The sequence below is a fragment of the Ylistrum balloti genome, unplaced genomic scaffold (assembly GCF_031769215.1).
Source record: "Ylistrum balloti isolate Yb309-2 unplaced genomic scaffold, AGI_CSIRO_Ybal_v1 Utg371210, whole genome shotgun sequence".
Taxonomy (NCBI): domain Eukaryota; kingdom Metazoa; phylum Mollusca; class Bivalvia; order Pectinida; family Pectinidae; genus Ylistrum; species Ylistrum balloti.
In genome coordinates, this window is record NW_026782657.1 from 1 (window position 1) to 16724 (window position 16724).

At 39.1% G+C, this 16724-nt stretch overlaps 1 protein-coding gene and 1 pseudogene across 1 annotated transcript; both read left to right on the forward strand.

Annotated features, from left to right (window-relative positions):
* The first annotated feature begins 4066 nt into the window (after positions 1-4066).
* LOC132561440 (uncharacterized) lies at positions 4067-8935 on the forward strand. Its single transcript, XM_060226169.1, has 5 exons — positions 4067-4192; positions 4335-4518; positions 4818-5041; positions 5257-5531; positions 7894-8935. Exons 1-5 carry the CDS (start codon positions 4067-4069, stop codon positions 8933-8935), a joined length of 1851 nt encoding a protein of 616 aa, XP_060082152.1.
* A 4731-nt stretch (positions 8936-13666) lies between these two features.
* On the forward strand, positions 13667-13914 carry LOC132561457 (U1 spliceosomal RNA; annotated as a pseudogene).
* Positions 13915-16724: the final 2810 nt, after the last annotated feature.

The window sequence follows — 16724 nt, forward strand, 5'->3', positions numbered from 1 at the left end:
GTGGTAATCCCAGTCGTGGTCTTCCTGGTAGTGTTTCAATAAAAAATCTGTGTAATGATTTTAAGTTATTTGAGATATTTAGATCACTTTTTCCGAATGTCATTTCTACTACTTGGCATGGTAATGGTGTTTCATGCCGCTTAGATCGATTTTATATTTCATGTATATTGAAAGAGCATTTATTAGAGAATATAATTTTTCCGTCTGGTAGTTCCGACATAGATCTGTTCTTCTAAAAATTAAACTATTTTGAGGATAAGTTTGAGCCCTTTACTGGAAACTTAATAATAGTATTTTGAGCGATAGAGCCTTTCAGATTGCTTTTAAAGATTTCTGGCTTGATCTAACTGACAATAAGCCTGTGTCTTTAGATCATTGAGATAATGTGAAATCTGTTATCAAATATCTCATTATTGGATATTGTAAACGTAAAGCTAAAGTTAAACGTTCTGTTGTCAGATCTTTACAAGAAAAATATAATAAGTTGTATAATTTAGAAAAAAACTACCTGGACACTTTATTGACCCAAGTTCAGTCTATTAAGAGACAACTACTTGATTTTCATACTGATAGTTTCAGGGGGTCTGAGAGCTAATTGTTTAGTTTTTCCCAAAAAAGCCTTCACGTTATTTCTTTTAAAATGGAGTGTGATAAGGGTAACAAGAATTTATAGAGAAAATTCGATCTACCCAGATCTCCTCTCACTTTTAGTGACATTTTAGCGGCCTTTCGAGATTTTTATACCAACTTTTTTCAGGAAGATATCGATTTGAGTTGGCTGTATTTTTTGCTGATAACCTTACGAACTTGGAAATGTCAACGTGCTGAAGGCCCTATAGGGAGGATTAGCTGCTATCAAGCATATGAAGAACAATAAGTCCCCTAGTGATGGTCTCACTAAAGAATTCTATCTTACTTTTTTTGATTTATTAGGAGATTATCTCGTCACATTATACAATGACATTTTTCACAAGGGTGAGCCACGCCATACCGACAAAACCTTTTATTTCGTTATTATGTAAAGATCCAAGGAATTCTGATAGTATGAAAAACTGGAGGCCCATTTCTCTCCTGAATATTGATTATAAAATTCTTTCCAAGGTTATTACCAACAGGTTAAGTAAGGTTATTGATAAACTTGTTGGGGTTGACCAAACTTGCGCGATAAAAGATAGATCTATTTTTGAAAACTGTCATCTTCTTCGTAATATTGTTGATTACGTTAATCAAAAAGACTTGAAGTGTGCTTTTATATCTCTTGACCAAGAGAAAGCTTTTGATAGAGTAAATTATACATTTTTATTTAAGGTACTTGAAGCTTACAATTTCGGTCCTGATTTTGCTAAATGGGTAAGTATCTTATACAAAAATGTCTGTTCGTCCGTTATTGTTAACGGGTTTATATCTGACCCCTTTCCTATCACTCGTGGTGTACGGCAAGGCTGTAGTTTATCTCCTCTTTTATATGTTTTGGTCTTGGAGCCCTTTGCGAAAAAAGTCCGTGACGATCCTGAAATAACTGGTGTAAAACTTCCGGGTTCCTCTCAGTCAGCTAAAATTTCCCTCTATGCAGATGATAGTACTGGTATTTGCTGTTCCGATTCCTCTATTTCAAAATTATTTCATTGGTGTAATCTGTATGGCAAAGCGTCAGGTGCTAAATTGAATAAACAGAAAACTAAGGGTATTTGGCTTGGGAAATGGAAATCACGTTCAGATAACCCTTTCGGCATTAGTTGGGTTGAAAAACATAAGATTTGTGGGGTTTTAATTGGCAATAACATTACTCCTGACGATATTTGGCAGCCAGTTTTTCGGAAATTTTCAAGGACCTTGGATTTATGGAAAATGCGAAATTTATCTTTAACACAAAAGTCCATAGTTATAAAGGTCCTTGCTTGCAGCAAACTTTGGTATATTGGTACTACCGTCATAATGCCAAGGCATTATTTAGATCTTTTACAGAGAACTTTGTTTAGATTTTTATGGATTTCCAAGTCGGAGCCACTTGCGCGCTCCGTAGCCTATGCCTCTACTACTAGTGGTGGACTTGGTATTGTTAACATTAAAAGTAAATTTCAAGCCATTTATCTAAAACATTGTCAGGATTTTGTTTTCAAACATACCGAGGCCAAGTGGAGGTATTTTACCAAGTACTGGCTCTCATTACATTTTCGAGAATATTTTTCACCTGTTGACAATAGTATTCCACATAGTGAGTGGTGTCCTACATTTTATTCTTATATTTATGGAATTTTTCAGAAATATAGAAAAGACTTTCCCAAGTCTAATTTTGAGTCTGGGACAACCAAAGAGTTGTACGTTACGTTATTAGCTGGTATTACTAAGCCACCAAGAGTTGTGAAGATTTTTCCAACTGTTGATTTTAAAATTGTTTTTCGCAATATTTCAAACAAGTTTTTAGATACTCGCTCACGTGATGTTGTCTTTAAGATAGTACACGAGATTTTACCTGTGAATTTTCGAATGTATAAATATGGTGTTGAATCCTGTAAATTTTGTACTTTTTGTACTGGTTTTGAAACAATTTCACATTTATTCTTTGATTGTTCATTTATTCAGCCGTTAGTATCCTTGGTAAATTCTTGGATACACCAGATCTCAGAGAACAAGATCCCAACTGATTCGGCACTTTGGCATTTTCATTCACCAGTATGTCTCACTCTAAAAGTAAAGTCTCTTGTCCTTTTTCTAGTGGCAGAATCCCTATCGTCCATTTGGCATATACGTTGTGTTAAAAAATATGACAAAAGTCTCTTCTTCTGATTCTCTCGTCTGTCACTTTCTCAGCAATGTTATTCTTCGCATTAAGTCTGATTTTACTCGCTTTTCCAGAAACACTTTCTCTGAGTATTGGTGTACTACTGATATTTTCTGTACCTTGCGGGATGACGACCTAAACATCAATCTCCCGTTATAATCAAGAAACCTGCTGTGAAATATGTCAATTAATACCGATAATTGTCATTATTCTTAACATATTAATTATGTTAACTATAGTGTAACCAGGTAACTTGGTTTACATATCTTGTCCATCTTAGGATGTAAGGATAATGGGACTTTACCGGGGCTACCGGTTGTACATCGAGTAGCCTTGGCGTCCATTGGGGTCTGTCTCGTGACGTTTTTACCTGTATATATGTTAATAAACTTTTTATGAAACTTAAAAAAAAAGGTTCCCCCAGGTCGAGGCCCTTCCATTGCACTCCGGTCGGGCTGAACCCTGCGATAATCCCAAATGCAGTTACTCGGGTACGCTATTTTTTAGTGTGGGGGTCTGCGTTCGCGCTAACCCTCGACCATAAACAATTTGAAAAATAAGAACACCAACCTTGCAAGCAGTATATCGATATCTCGACTTCTCTTTTGTTTTATCAGTTAAACCTCTAATAAAAATACCCTTTTTGACAAAATATCTTGTGTGAGGCATTCTACTGAGACATATGCTTCATAATTCAATTAGTTGCTTCAAGCACCATACCTACCTGCATGAGTCAAACCTTAGGCAATTCCCTCGGACTTCCATCACTACTCCGAAACAAATTGAACGCGCCCCGGAAGTACTTCCGGTACCCTGCGCATGACACAGACGATTCTTTTGGTGTCATTTTATCCAAGGCACTTTGGTCGAAAAGATGGAACATACGGCGACCACGAAAAATGTTTTTAGACATCGTGTCTGAGAACAAGTTTCACGTACGGGGTTCTTTGTAGCGAGTGGTCGGCGAAAGAGGATTTTGACAAGATGGTAAAAGTCGACAGGAGGCCGACCATCAAGAGGAAAGTCCGCAACAGAAGCCCGGGGGGTGGAATGAGTCCCAATAGGAGGTCGCAAAATGTTGGAGTACTCGGGCGGCTGTGCGGGCCCCACGTAGGAGTCTTGTACATGTATTTCACATGCCGTGCGAGGTAATCCTTCATTGGACGACACCCCACTCGGGCACTCATCGAACATTTGATTTCATCCCAGTCAACAAACTTCTTTGCCAGTAACGTTTCCTCGCAACCATTTCCAGCGGTACAACCCCAGGTAAATGGGGAGGATATGACTCGTATTCGACCGGCGGGAAGTAGGCCGAGTCGTTTTGATAAGTTTGTTGGTGAACGGCAACAATCGAGTGTCAAGGAGGAGGACTTGGATGAGTTAGATTCAGTGTCAGATAACGATAGGGTATCTCAAGTGTCACAAAAATCGGAAGGGGTTTTTTCCCTCAGCTCATATCTTATAGGGAGCTCCTGGTAGTTTAGACCCTATGAAAGGGAATGTTCGCTTATGCATTTCCACCAACAATACTGATTCCTCATGTTCTCAGGAAAATATCTCGAGAGGATTGCGTGATACTTCTAGTAGCACCGAGATGGCCACGTCAAACTTGGTACCCTCAGCTGCTAGAGCTTCTGGCGGATTACCCAAGAGAGCTTTCACTCAACGACAGGCTGCTGACTCAGCAAAGAGGCAAGCTAGTACATCCGGATCCAGGGATGTTCCGATTCACGGTATGTAAAGTGTCAAACAGACCTATGCTTCAAGAGGGTTTTCGCAGGAGGTTGCTCAAGCGATCTCCCGCTTTCTCGGAGACCTTCTACACAGGCAGTCTACAATGCGCGAATCCGATGTTATAGCAGCTGGTGTGAGGAACGACAGATTGATCCCAGTTTGCCAACGGTAACTGAGATAGCGGACTTTCTTTTGTATTTACACCAGAGTAAAGGTTTTAAGATATCTACACTCAGGAGGATATCGAACAGCTATAGCAGTCATTCACACTCATGGAGATTCCATTTGGTACCAATAGGACCTGTAACTATGGTCCATGCGGACCATAGTTATAACCAATTGGAGTTTGCCACTGTACTACTCAGGTTGACTCGGTCACCCTTTTCGCCTATGGGGGAAGCATCCTTAAAATGGCTTACATTAAAGACATTATTTCTGTTGGTTGTGGCATCTGCTGCACGAGCAAGTGAGTTACATGCATTATCAGTGGAACAAGATCATATCCGTTGGGAGCAGGCAGGGGTTCATCTGTTACCCAACATTCAGTTCTTGACTAAAAATCGGCGGCTTGGAAAACCATGGGAGCCCTTTTTCCTTCCGAAATTTTTAAATTTTGCTACTGAGGAGGAGGATTTGAAGTTGTGTCCTTATAGAGCTTTGAAGATGTATATTAGAAGATTACAGGACATAAGGGCGATAAAAAAAAAAAAAAAAAAAGTTTGTTTCTTACATATCAGGACGGAAATCAAAAAGAGGCATCAAAAGACTCCATTGCACGATGGATTGTGTCGGTGGTGAAATTTTGGTATGAGTCAGCAAATGAGGAGGGTGTTCGTCTGGCCAGGGCTCATGATACTCGCCGTCTGGCCACGTCCCGGGCACTCTTTTCTAAGGTGCCCATCTCAGAAATTGTGAAGGCAGCGCATTGGGCGAAGGAAACCACCTTCACCTCTTTCTACTTGAAAGACATTTGGAAACCGGAAGGCCAGTTTGCCAGGACAGTCATATTGCAGTCAGTGGTGAACAGGAAAGGCAGGCGGACCTATTAGGAGATAATATTTTGTTCATAGGAAGTTAGTTGGACTGGCTCTACCCACCTCCTTTATAGGCTACAAATTCTGTGTTTGCCTAAGGTTTGACTCATGCAGGTAGGTATGGGGACTAAAGTAAACTGAGGGTTTTCTGGGTAAAACCCCTGTTTACGAAGTCACCATACCTAACGTCATGAACCCACCCTCCTACCCCACAGAGCCAGTACAAAGCGTATGGCTTTGAAGGAATACTGGTGTCTGTCATGCGCAGGTACGGAAACACTTCCGGGGTGCGTTCAATTTGTTTCGGGCGAGTAGTGTTGGAAGTCCGAGGGAATTGCCTAAGGTTTGAATCATGCAGGTAGGTATGGTGACTTCGTAAACATGGTTTTACCCAGAAAACCCTCAATTAAAGGAACAGACTTATATGATTTTACTCAAATGGTACTAGACATATGCTGTCTGTAGCACTTTTGTTTAAATGTTAAATTCTTATTCATACAGTGGAAATGGTAACGAATATCTTGGCTGTAATATGTAAGGGAGATAACTCTTAATCTACATTCATGCTATACTGCTTGGCTAGGGAGAACTCTCTTTAGCACAATCAGTAGAGTGTATGGTTAGTAAGTCTAAAGACCTGTTCTTGATTCGATCTCTAGTGGACATATAGAAGATTGAAGGTTTGTAATGTGTAGGGTAGCTTGCATAGGCTATTTAAGAAGGAAATATTTGAAATATTTTCATTTACAAAATTAAATTTTTATGTGTGAAACATAATTTTGTTGTCAATACCAGTTTTTCGACGTCCTTTTTTATTCCACGTTTGTCTATACCTATTTCTTGCAGTATAGATATGAACAATACAATTGCAATGGTTGTACCGGATGATCAACTGAAAAAAAAATTAAAACACACATTTTTGTTGAAAGAAGTGTTTCCAGAATATAACTTGTTTGATATAAAACATTGCACGTGTTTGATGATCGTAAGTAATTCTGGTTGTTCTGTTGGGAACTCGTTCTTTTCAGAGGTTTTCTCTTGTTTAGTTAGTTTGCCTAGAGAAATATAAAAAAATTATTGGAATTATTTGTACAAGTTAATATTCTATTGAAAATCATTTAGTATTTTCCCCCACTGTACATTGGATGAAAAAAAACTGAATTTAATTTAACTTAAAATCACTTCAGTGTAAAGTAACCCATGCCTATATATGTAGAAATAGGACCTAACAGCAATAAATACGTTGTCTGGAATCATGGACTTTTCAGCGGTGAGATGGGGATTTGATCAAATTAACTTTTTTTTATCATTTCCAGACATCTGTATAAAGACGGGATTTCTATTCAAAACCAACCACAGATAAAGTACTTTGATAAGATTCTAAACATTTTTCTTTGACATTATTAAAATACAAATTACAAAATTAGGAAGTGGTACAATTTGAGCATTGACATAAGCCCTACAGGTCAATGTTGAGTGATTATGTATTTCATATGTTAAAGCAATTTAAATCCCTCACGTGTATAAACAATTTTGATACAGATGTCATAATACAATATATCTGATATTATCTTACTTTACATGTATCTTGACGTTTTAAAGATAAGTTACAAAAATGATAAGCGAAACCAATGTTGTCATTTTTAAAATTAATTCATGACATATTGATAAGTAACTATTTTGATGGAATAGAGCAGATCCTGCCGTGTCTATTTTTGACTCAAATTGAACTATATTTAAGTTGGTCTGGTACCATTCCGATGCTGACCATTCCGAAAACCAATGCTTTTGCAATTACTTTGATGTCAAATTATAAAATGACTTAACCTTAGTTGCTGTTGAAAAACTACCTGATTTTGGCTAAAAACTAATATTTGTAGGTGTAAATGATTCTTAGCTCTGAATTTACTTACGCATGTTTTAAATCTTATTGTTACTATTATTATTGTTATTATTCTAATTATAGTTGTTGTTGTTGTTGTAATGGTACGGATATAAAATCGATATCTAAGGAAGCAGAACACACCAACATGTTCTTTGTTTCTTAACATGTTGTCTCACTGCGCTTTGTCAGCGGCAACACAATCCCTAGAGTTACTTCCCCTCTTCCAAAACATGTAACTGAGATAAAATTTGTCAAATAAGATACTTTTTATGTAATAAAGTAATGCAATATTTACATCATATTATACAATATAATAATGATACTATTTTTATGAAAGCATTTAAGATAGTATTTCAGTTTATTTTAGTTATACACATTTTTCTCTTTCCATATGGTAATTTTTAAATACCTTGTCTGTAAAATTTTACATTCAGTTTATATATTCTCTTTTACAGTAACAACTCATACTTACCTGGTACAGGGGATACCATGAACGACTCTGATACCAGCATGGATTTCATTGATGTTGATGTGTTGAAGAAGTCAGTTAGAATGTTTGTCACCGGTCCCAGGAAACACAGCGTCACTAGGTTTGAAATAGTGAAGTGTCTACTAGCATCAGGGCTCCCGGGTGAAGAGATAGTTTCTGTTTTCCGGTGTGAGGCTCCAAACACTTGGTTTGTTACCTTGCGGTCAGAGGTTCATGTTGATCGTGTTGTAGAGAAGGGTCCGATGAAAGAGACATACTTTTCTTTAGTCCCGGAACGGTGTGACCAACGTCGTTTGTCCATCCGTGTGCAATGGCTGCCATCCTGGATATCCGATGACGCCATTGCGGAACATTTTGACGGACATTATGGAAAAGTAGTCCATGTTTCCAGAGAAACCACGACCATTGGAGAAGTAAGACTGGAGACCGGAACCCGTGTCCTTACCCTTGTTATTAGGGAAGGCGATCAGGATTTGATCCCATACAGAAGTAGAATGTTCGGGAAGGTGGCCTTGATTATTGTTCCTGGGCGTCCTCCTATCTGTCTTCGCTGCCAGCAAGTTGGACACGTTCGTTCGCAGTGTCCAGGACGACCTGAACAGACAACTCGTATGTCCTATGCTGCCAAAGTCTCCCAGTCCACCGCTGCTGTACCGGAGATGACCTTGCCGAGTGCTGCCGCAGATTCCCCTCCAGCACCGGAGGAGGTCGTGTCAACGGAACCTCCGCAACGGCCAACGCAGGATACTGCGAGCCCCTCGTCCGGAGGGAGCAGTGTTAACAACGCCCAATCCACCAAGAGGTCAGGTCCTGAAGTTGACGAGGAGGGATTCCAGAAGGCTTCAAAGAAGGGCAGGCATTCCGCTTTCTCCCCTATGGTTCTGTCCAATGGTGACTTAGTCCCGGGACAGAAGCTTCCAGAATCTACAATGGATTATCTCGAGGACAACCAGTCAGAAGAGAGCGAGGGTGAACTGGTAATCGACGAGGGTCACCCTGGTTCGTGAGTGTTTCGTTTTGTCTTTGATTAACAGACTTAAATATTCCAATCGACAATGGCGGCGACAATGCGATTCCTGATTGACCCTAGCATATCCCTGGACTATGTTCTAACCTATATGGTGTTTACAGTAAATATAATTTTTCTTTGTTCTCCTTTTTTATGTTCTATTTTTGTTCATTTCTTTATTCGGCTAGATAATGATTTCTATCTCGATAGATCTACCCACGAAACATGTTTAAAGCTTGTAATAAGCGTGCATGTTATTGCCCTTTCATGTATGAATACCACAATACAGTACCGATTTACCTTGGTCGAATATGTTACGTATTGTCAGCTTTTTCTACACTTAAACTTTCACCTGTGCTATGTTTTCTTTACTTTACAACTTCACGTGTTTTCTCGATTTCATGCCTTGTTAGCTTGTACTCATAGGTTAGTATTTTTGCTTCTACTTACCCTAGCCCTTTCAATAAACAAATATTCCCTCCTTATTAGCAATGGTATAATTTTTTGTAGAAACAATACCTTGATTTGTAATATAAAGTTTGCTGTTAATGTGTATTTCCTATATCATATTTTATTTATTCTGTATATTAGCACGCGTGTCTCCGGACAATTGACTGCGCAGGTAAGATGTACCTGTTTATTCTTGTTAGCTTTATACATGATATCTTGTTGGTTTTTGCTGAAGACATATTCTGGTATTTGCTGTGTGCGCCATACTTGCAATGTTCCGCATTTTAGTTTTACATTATCGTTTATTTCTATCCGTTTTCTTTTACAATTTCTATTTGTGATAGTAGTATTCGCTAATCATAAGTTATTTGTTGTTAAGCTGACTGCTCGTGAGCGCGCACGGCTCCGGGGCGCGTGCACTGAGTGTCTCTCCTTTATACATTGTATCTCACCTGTGTTCCGCTTCAGTGGCCGCCTGTGTTTCATAACTATTGTTGGAATCGTTTGTTTACATGGACGGTTTTTTTTCCAAAAATATTGCGCGTTACCATCCGCTTACTTACCTTTAGCTATCGTTCTTCTTTTGTTTCCTTTTATTTTGTCGGCTCCCCCGTTTTTTTTTCCTGAAAAATAATAAAAATGGAAATGATTAATTCAAATAACACATTAAATATAATTACATGGAATTGTAATGGTTTCTTATCCAAGACTAAGCAGTATGAACTTAGTGATTTTGTTCACAACCATAATGTTCATATAGTACTTCTACAGGAAACCCACGTCTCTAATCTGTCTGTTGGTGTTAGGATTGAGCGTTTTTTAAAGTGTAAGGCAATCTGGAATTTTGGTACTTTTAACAGTAGAGGTACGGCTGTATTGTTTTTTATTAATGTTGACTTACAGAAATTTCATATGGACAGAGATGGTAGGGTCATGTGCGTTGATTTTAAATATTTTAATAGTGAGTTCAGAATTATAAATGTGTACGCTCCTAATGTTGATGAGGAGCGGTGTTTGTTTTTTGGGGATATTTTACATCATTTTTCCTGTAGAAGGCCAGTCGTTTTCGCTGGTGACTTTAATTGTATTGAATGTATTTCTCTCGATAAAATTGGCGGTAATCCAAAACGTGGTCTACCTGGTAGTAAATTATTACAAAATATTTGTCATGATTTTAAGTTGTTTGAAACATTTCGATCACTTTTCCCTAATGTCGTTTCCACTACGTGGCATGGTAATGGTATATCTTGCCGTTTAGACCGTTTTTATATTTCTTGCATTTTAAAAGAGTATTTACTAGAAAACAAGGTTTTTCCGTCTGGTAGTTCGGACCATGATTTTGTCTGTTTGAAAATCAAATTGTTTTCAGAATCTAAGTTTGGTCCATCATATTGGAAACTGAACAATAGTATTTTAAATGACAGAAGTTTTCAGATTGCTTTTAAAACTTTTTGGCTTGACTTAACCAAAGACGAGCCTGTTTCTTGGAAAATTGGGATGACTGTAAGTCGGTGATTAAGTTTTTTATCATTGGGTATTGTAAACGTAAGGCTAGAGTCAAACGATCCGTTGTCAAATCCTTACAAGATAAATACAATAGGTTGTCTAGGTTAGAAAGGCAGTCACCTGGGGACTTTATTGATCAGATTCAGTTTATTAAGAAACAGTTATTAGATTTTCACTCTGATAATTTTAAGGGGTCTATGATTAGATCTAGAGCTAATTTTTTAGATTTTTCGGAAAAACCTTCACGATATTTTTTCAAAATGGAAGGTGACAAGGGTAGAAAGAAGTTTATTGAGAAGATCGATCTACCTGATTCTTCCTCTGTTTCAGATTCTAGTGACATTTTAGCTGCCTTTCGTGATTTTTATATAAACCTTTTTACAGAGGAAGCCATCGATTTTGAGTTGTCTGATTCCTTTTGTGAGAATCTTCCCAAACTGAACAAACTTGATATGTCAATATGTGAAGGTCCTATTGGGAAGGAGGAAATTTTAGTCGCTCTTAAGCACATGCATAATAATAAATCCCCTGGTAGTGATGGTCTCACTAAAGAGTTTTATTTTACTTTCTTTAATTTGTTAGGAGATCAGCTCGTCTCATTATATAATGAAATTTTTCAGAGGGGTGAGCTCAGTGACACCCAGAAAATGTCCTATATTTCTTTATTATGTAAAGACCCATGTAATTCTTCTGATATGAAAAACTGGAGGCCAATATCTCTTCTAAACATTGACTATAAAATTTTATCTAAAGTGATAACAAACAGACTAAGTAAAGTTATTGATCAAATTGTTGGCATTGACCAGACTTGTGCTATAAAGCAAAGATCTATTTTTGAAAATTGTCATTTATTACGTAATATCGTTGATTATGTCGATCAAAAAGACCTTAAGTGTGCCTTTATTTCTCTAGATCAGGAGAAAGCCTTTGATAGAGTTAATTATGATTTTTTATTTAAAGTGCTTCGTGCTTTCAATTTTGGTCCTGATTTTATTAAATGGGTCAGACTTTTATATAAAAATGTCCGTTCGTCCGTTATTGTTAATGGGTTTATTTCTGACTCCTTTCCCATCACTCGTGGCGTAAGGCAAGGTTGTAGTTTATCTCCCTTATTGTACGTTTTGGTTTTAGAACCCTTTGCGAAAAAGGTCCGCGAAGATCCTGAAATAATTGGTGTTAAATTACCGGGTTCCTCTAAGTCGGCGAAAATTTCCCTTTACGCAGACGACAGTACTGGTATTTGCTGCACTGATTCATCTATTTCAAAATTGTTCTATTGGTGTGATTTGTACGGCAGGGCGTCAGGGGCTAAATTAAATAAGCAGAAAACTAAGGGTATTTGGCTGGGGAAATGGAAATCACGTTCAGATCATCCTTTTGGTATAAGTTGGGTTGAAAAACATAGAATTTGTGGGATTTTATTCGGTAATAATATCTCCCCTGATGATATTTGGCAGCCGGTTTTTCGGAAATTCTCAAGGACCTTAGATTTATGGAAAATGAGAAACTTATCTTTAACACAAAAATCGATAGTAATAAAGGTCCTTGCGTGCAGCAAACTCTGGTATATTGGTACTGTCGTCATAATGCCAAGGCATTATTTGGAACTATTTCAGAGAACTTTATTTAGATTTTTATGGAATTCTAAGTCAGAGCCACTTGCGCGCTCAACAGCCTATGCCTCTCCTTCTAGTGGTGGACTTGATATTGTAAACATTAAAGCTAAACTCCAAGCTATTTACTTGAAGCATTGTCAGGATTTTGTTTTTAAAAATACAGAGGCCAAATGGAGATACTTTACCATGTATTGGCTCTCTCTACACTTTCGAGAGCATTTCAACAGTTTTGATAATAATTTTCCACATAGTGGCTGGTGCCCTACCTTTTATTCGAGTATTTATAAAGTATTTAAACAATACAGAAAGGATTTTCCGAAGTCCACTTTTGAGTCAGTCACAACTAAGGAATTCTATGTAACTCTGTTATCTGTTGTCATTAAGTCACCCCGCATTGTCAAGATTTTCCCAACTGTAGATTTCGATCCTGTTTTTCGCAATATTTCTAACAAGTTTTTAGATACTCGCTCAAGAGATGTTGTATTTAAAATGGTACACGAGATTTTACCTGTTAACTTTCGAATGTACAAATTTGGTGTCGGGTCCTCTAAACATTGTACATTTTGTGATGGTTTTGAGACTATTTCACATCTATTTTATGAATGTCCATTTGTTCAACCATTAGTATCCTTGGTTAATTCCTGGATAAACCAGGTCTCAGAGAACAAAGTCCCTACTGATTCGGCTCTTTGGCGATTCCATTCCCCAGTAAGTCTTACTCTAAAATTAAAGTCTCTTGTTTTATTTCTAGTGGCAGAATCTTTATCATCTATCTGGTATATTCGTTGTGTTAAAAAATATGACAGAAAGTCACCAACTTCTGATTCTCTTCTCTGCCACTTCCTCAGTAACGTCATTCTACGCATTCAGTCTGATTATACCCGTCTCCCTGCCAACATCTTCTCTGAATACTGGAGTACTACTGGTATTTTTTGTACAACCCAAGAGGACGAACTGAAATTAAATCTTAGTTTGGGCTGATATCTCCTGTTGTCGCCCTGTAATTTGTATCTTAATCATTTTCCATTATTTTTCTATGTGAATTCATTAGATCAATTTTCGAATTGACGTTTTCCTAGAAATGTCAGTATTATTCTTATACTTACCTTGCTATACTTCGTTAACAAGTAATTTCTATGTCCATCCAGGTTGTAGGGATAATTGCACCTTACCGGGGATACCGGATGTCCATATAATACAGTTGCCATAGGGGTGTGTCTCTTGGCGGTTTTATCTGTACATTTGTAAATAAACTTTTATCAAAAAAAAAAAAAAAAAAAGGTTCCCCCAGGTCGAGGCCCTTCCATTGCACTCCGGTCGGGCTGAACCCTGCGATAATCCCAAATGCGGATTACTCGGGTACGCTATTTTTTAGTGTGGGGGTCTGCGTTCGCGCTAACCCTCGACCATAAACAATTTGAAAAATAAGAACACCAACCTTGCAAGCAGTATATCGATATCTCGACTTCTCTTTTGTTTTATCAGTTAAACCTCTAATAAAAATACCCTTTGTGACAAAATATCTTGTGTGAGGCATTCTACTGAGACATATGCTTCATAATTCAATTAGTTTACTTCAGTCCCCATACCTACCTGCATGAGTCAAACCTTAGGCAATTCCCTCGGACTTCCATCACTACTCTCCCGAAACAAATTGAACGCGCCCCGGAAGTACTTCCGGTACCTGCGCATGACAGACACCAGTATTCTTTCGGGCGCCATTTTATCCAACACGTGTTTTTGGCTCGGAAAAGATGGAACATACTGGGCGACCACGAAAAATGTTTTAGACATCGTGTCTGCAACAAGGTTTTCACGTACGGGGTTTGTAGCGAGTGGTCGGCGGAAAAATGGGCCATCTTCGACAAGATGGTGGAAAAGTCGACAGGAGGCCGACCATCAAGAGGAAAGTCCGCAACAGAAGCCCGGGGTGGAATGAGTCCCCTAAATACAGGCTTGGAAACGTCGGAGACTCGGGCGGCTGTGCGGGCCCCACGTAGGAGTCTAGACGGGATCACACCGCCGGCGAGTACGGTAGGTAATCCTTCATTGGACGACACCACTCGGGGACTCATCGAAAATTTGATTTCATCCCAGTTAACAAACTTCTTTGCCAGTAACGTTTCCTCGCAACCATTTCCAGCGGTACAACCCCAGGTAAATGGGGAGGATATGACTCGTATTCGGCCGGCGGGAAGTAGGCCGAGTCGTTTTGATAAGTTTGTTGGTGAACGGCAACAATCGAGTGTCAAGGAGGAGGACTTGGATGAGTTAGATTCAGTGTCAGATAACGATAGGGTATCTCAAGTGTCACAAAAATCGGAAGGGGTTTTTTCCTCAGCTCATATCTTATAGGGAGCTCCTGGTAGTTTAGACCCTATGAAAAGGGAATGTTCGCTTATGCATTTCCACCAACAATACTGATTCCTCATGTTCTCAGGAAAATATCTCGAGAGGATTGCGTGATACTTCTAGTAGCACCGAGATGGCCACGTCAATCTTGGTACCCTCAGCTGCTAGAGCTTCTGGCGGATTACCCAAGAGAGCTTTCACTCAACGACAGGCTGCTGACTCAGCAAAGAGGCAAGCTAGTACATCCGGATCCAGGGATGTTCCGATTCACGGTATGTAAAGTGTCAAACAGACCTATGCTTCAAGAGGGTTTTCGCAGGAGGTTGCTCAAGCGATCTCCGCTTCTCGGAGACCTTCTACACAGGCAGTCTACAATGCGCGAATCCGATGTTATAGCAGCTGGTGTGAGGAACGACAGATTGATCCCAGTTTGCCAACGGTAACTGAGATAGCGGACTTTCTTTTGTATTTACACCAGAGTAAAGGTTTTAAGATATCTACACTAGGAGGATATAGAACAGCTATAGCAGTCATTCACACTCATGGAGATTCCATTGGTACCGATAGGGACTTGTCGCGACTGCTTTAAGGTCTAATACCAGACCAGAGTGTAGGTCTATGGTACCCAATTGGAGTTTGCCGCTTGTACTACTCAGGTTGACTCGGTCACCCTTTTCGCCTATGGGGGAAGCATCCTTAAAATGGCTTACATTAAAGACATTATTTCTGTTGGTTGTGGCATCTGCTGCACGAGCAAGTGAGTTACATGCATTATCAGTGGAACAAGATCATATCCGTTGGGAGCAGGCAGGGATTCATCTGTTACCCAACATTCAGTTCTTGACTAAAAATCAGCGGCTTGGAAAACCATGGGAGCCCTTTTTCCTTCCGAAATTTTTAAATTTTGCTACTGAGGAGGAGGATTTGAAGTTGTGTCCTTATAGAGCTTTGAAGATGTATATTAGAAGATTACAGGACATAAGGAGCGATAAAAAAAAAAAAAAAACAAAAAAACGTTTGTTTCTTACATATCAGGACGGAAATCAAAAAGAGGCATCAAAAGACTCCATTGCACGATGGATTGTGTCGGTGGTGAAATTTTGGTATGAGTCAGCAAATGAGGAGGGTGTTCGTCTGGCCAGGGCTCATGATACTCGCCGTCTGGCCACGTCCCGGGCACTCTTTTCTAAGGTGCCCATCTCAGAAATTGTGAAGGCAGCGCATTGGGCGAAGGAAACCACCTTCACCTCTTTCTACTTGAAAGACATTTGGAAACCGGAAGGCCAGTTTGCCAGGGCAGTCATATTGCAGTCAGTGGTGAACAGGAAAGGCAGACGGACCTATTAGGAGGTAATATTTTGTTCATAGGAAGTTAGTTGGACTGGCTCTACCCACCTCCTTTATAGGCTACAAATTCTGTGTTTGCCTAAGGTTTGACTCATGCAGGTAGGTATGGGGACTAAAGTAAACTGATGGTTTTCTGGGTAAAACCCCTGTTTATGAAGTCACCATACCTACCTGCATGAATCCACCCTCCTTCCACACAGAGTCAGTACTAAGCGTATGGCTTTGAAAGAATACTGGTGTCTGTCATGCGCAGGTACCGGAAACACTTCCGGGGTGCGTTCAATTTGTTTCGGGCGAGTAGTGTTGGAAGTCCGAGGGAATTGCCTAAGGTTTGAATCATGCAGGTAGGTATGGTGACTTCGTAAACATGGTTTTACCCAGAAAACCCTCAATTAAAGGAACAGACTTATATGATTTTACTCAAATGGTACTAGACATATGCTGTCTGTAGCACTTTTGTTTAAATGTTAAATTCTTATTCATACAGTGGAAATGGTAACGAATATCTTGGCTGTA

What these genes read in the sequence shown, in the direction of transcription:
- LOC132561440 (XM_060226169.1), top strand. Translation starts at nt 4,067, where the DNA reads ATGACTCGTATTCGACCGGCGGGAAGTAGGCCGAGTCGTTTTGATAAG. An exon ending in CAGGGATGTTCCGATTCACG is followed by an intron (nt 4,519 to 4,817) that starts GTATGTAAAGTG and finishes TGGTACCAATAG; the next exon opens with GACCTGTAACTATGGTCCAT. An exon ending in GCCAGGACAGTCATATTGCA is followed by an intron (nt 5,532 to 7,893) that starts GTCAGTGGTGAA and finishes TCTCTTTTACAG; the next exon opens with TAACAACTCATACTTACCTG.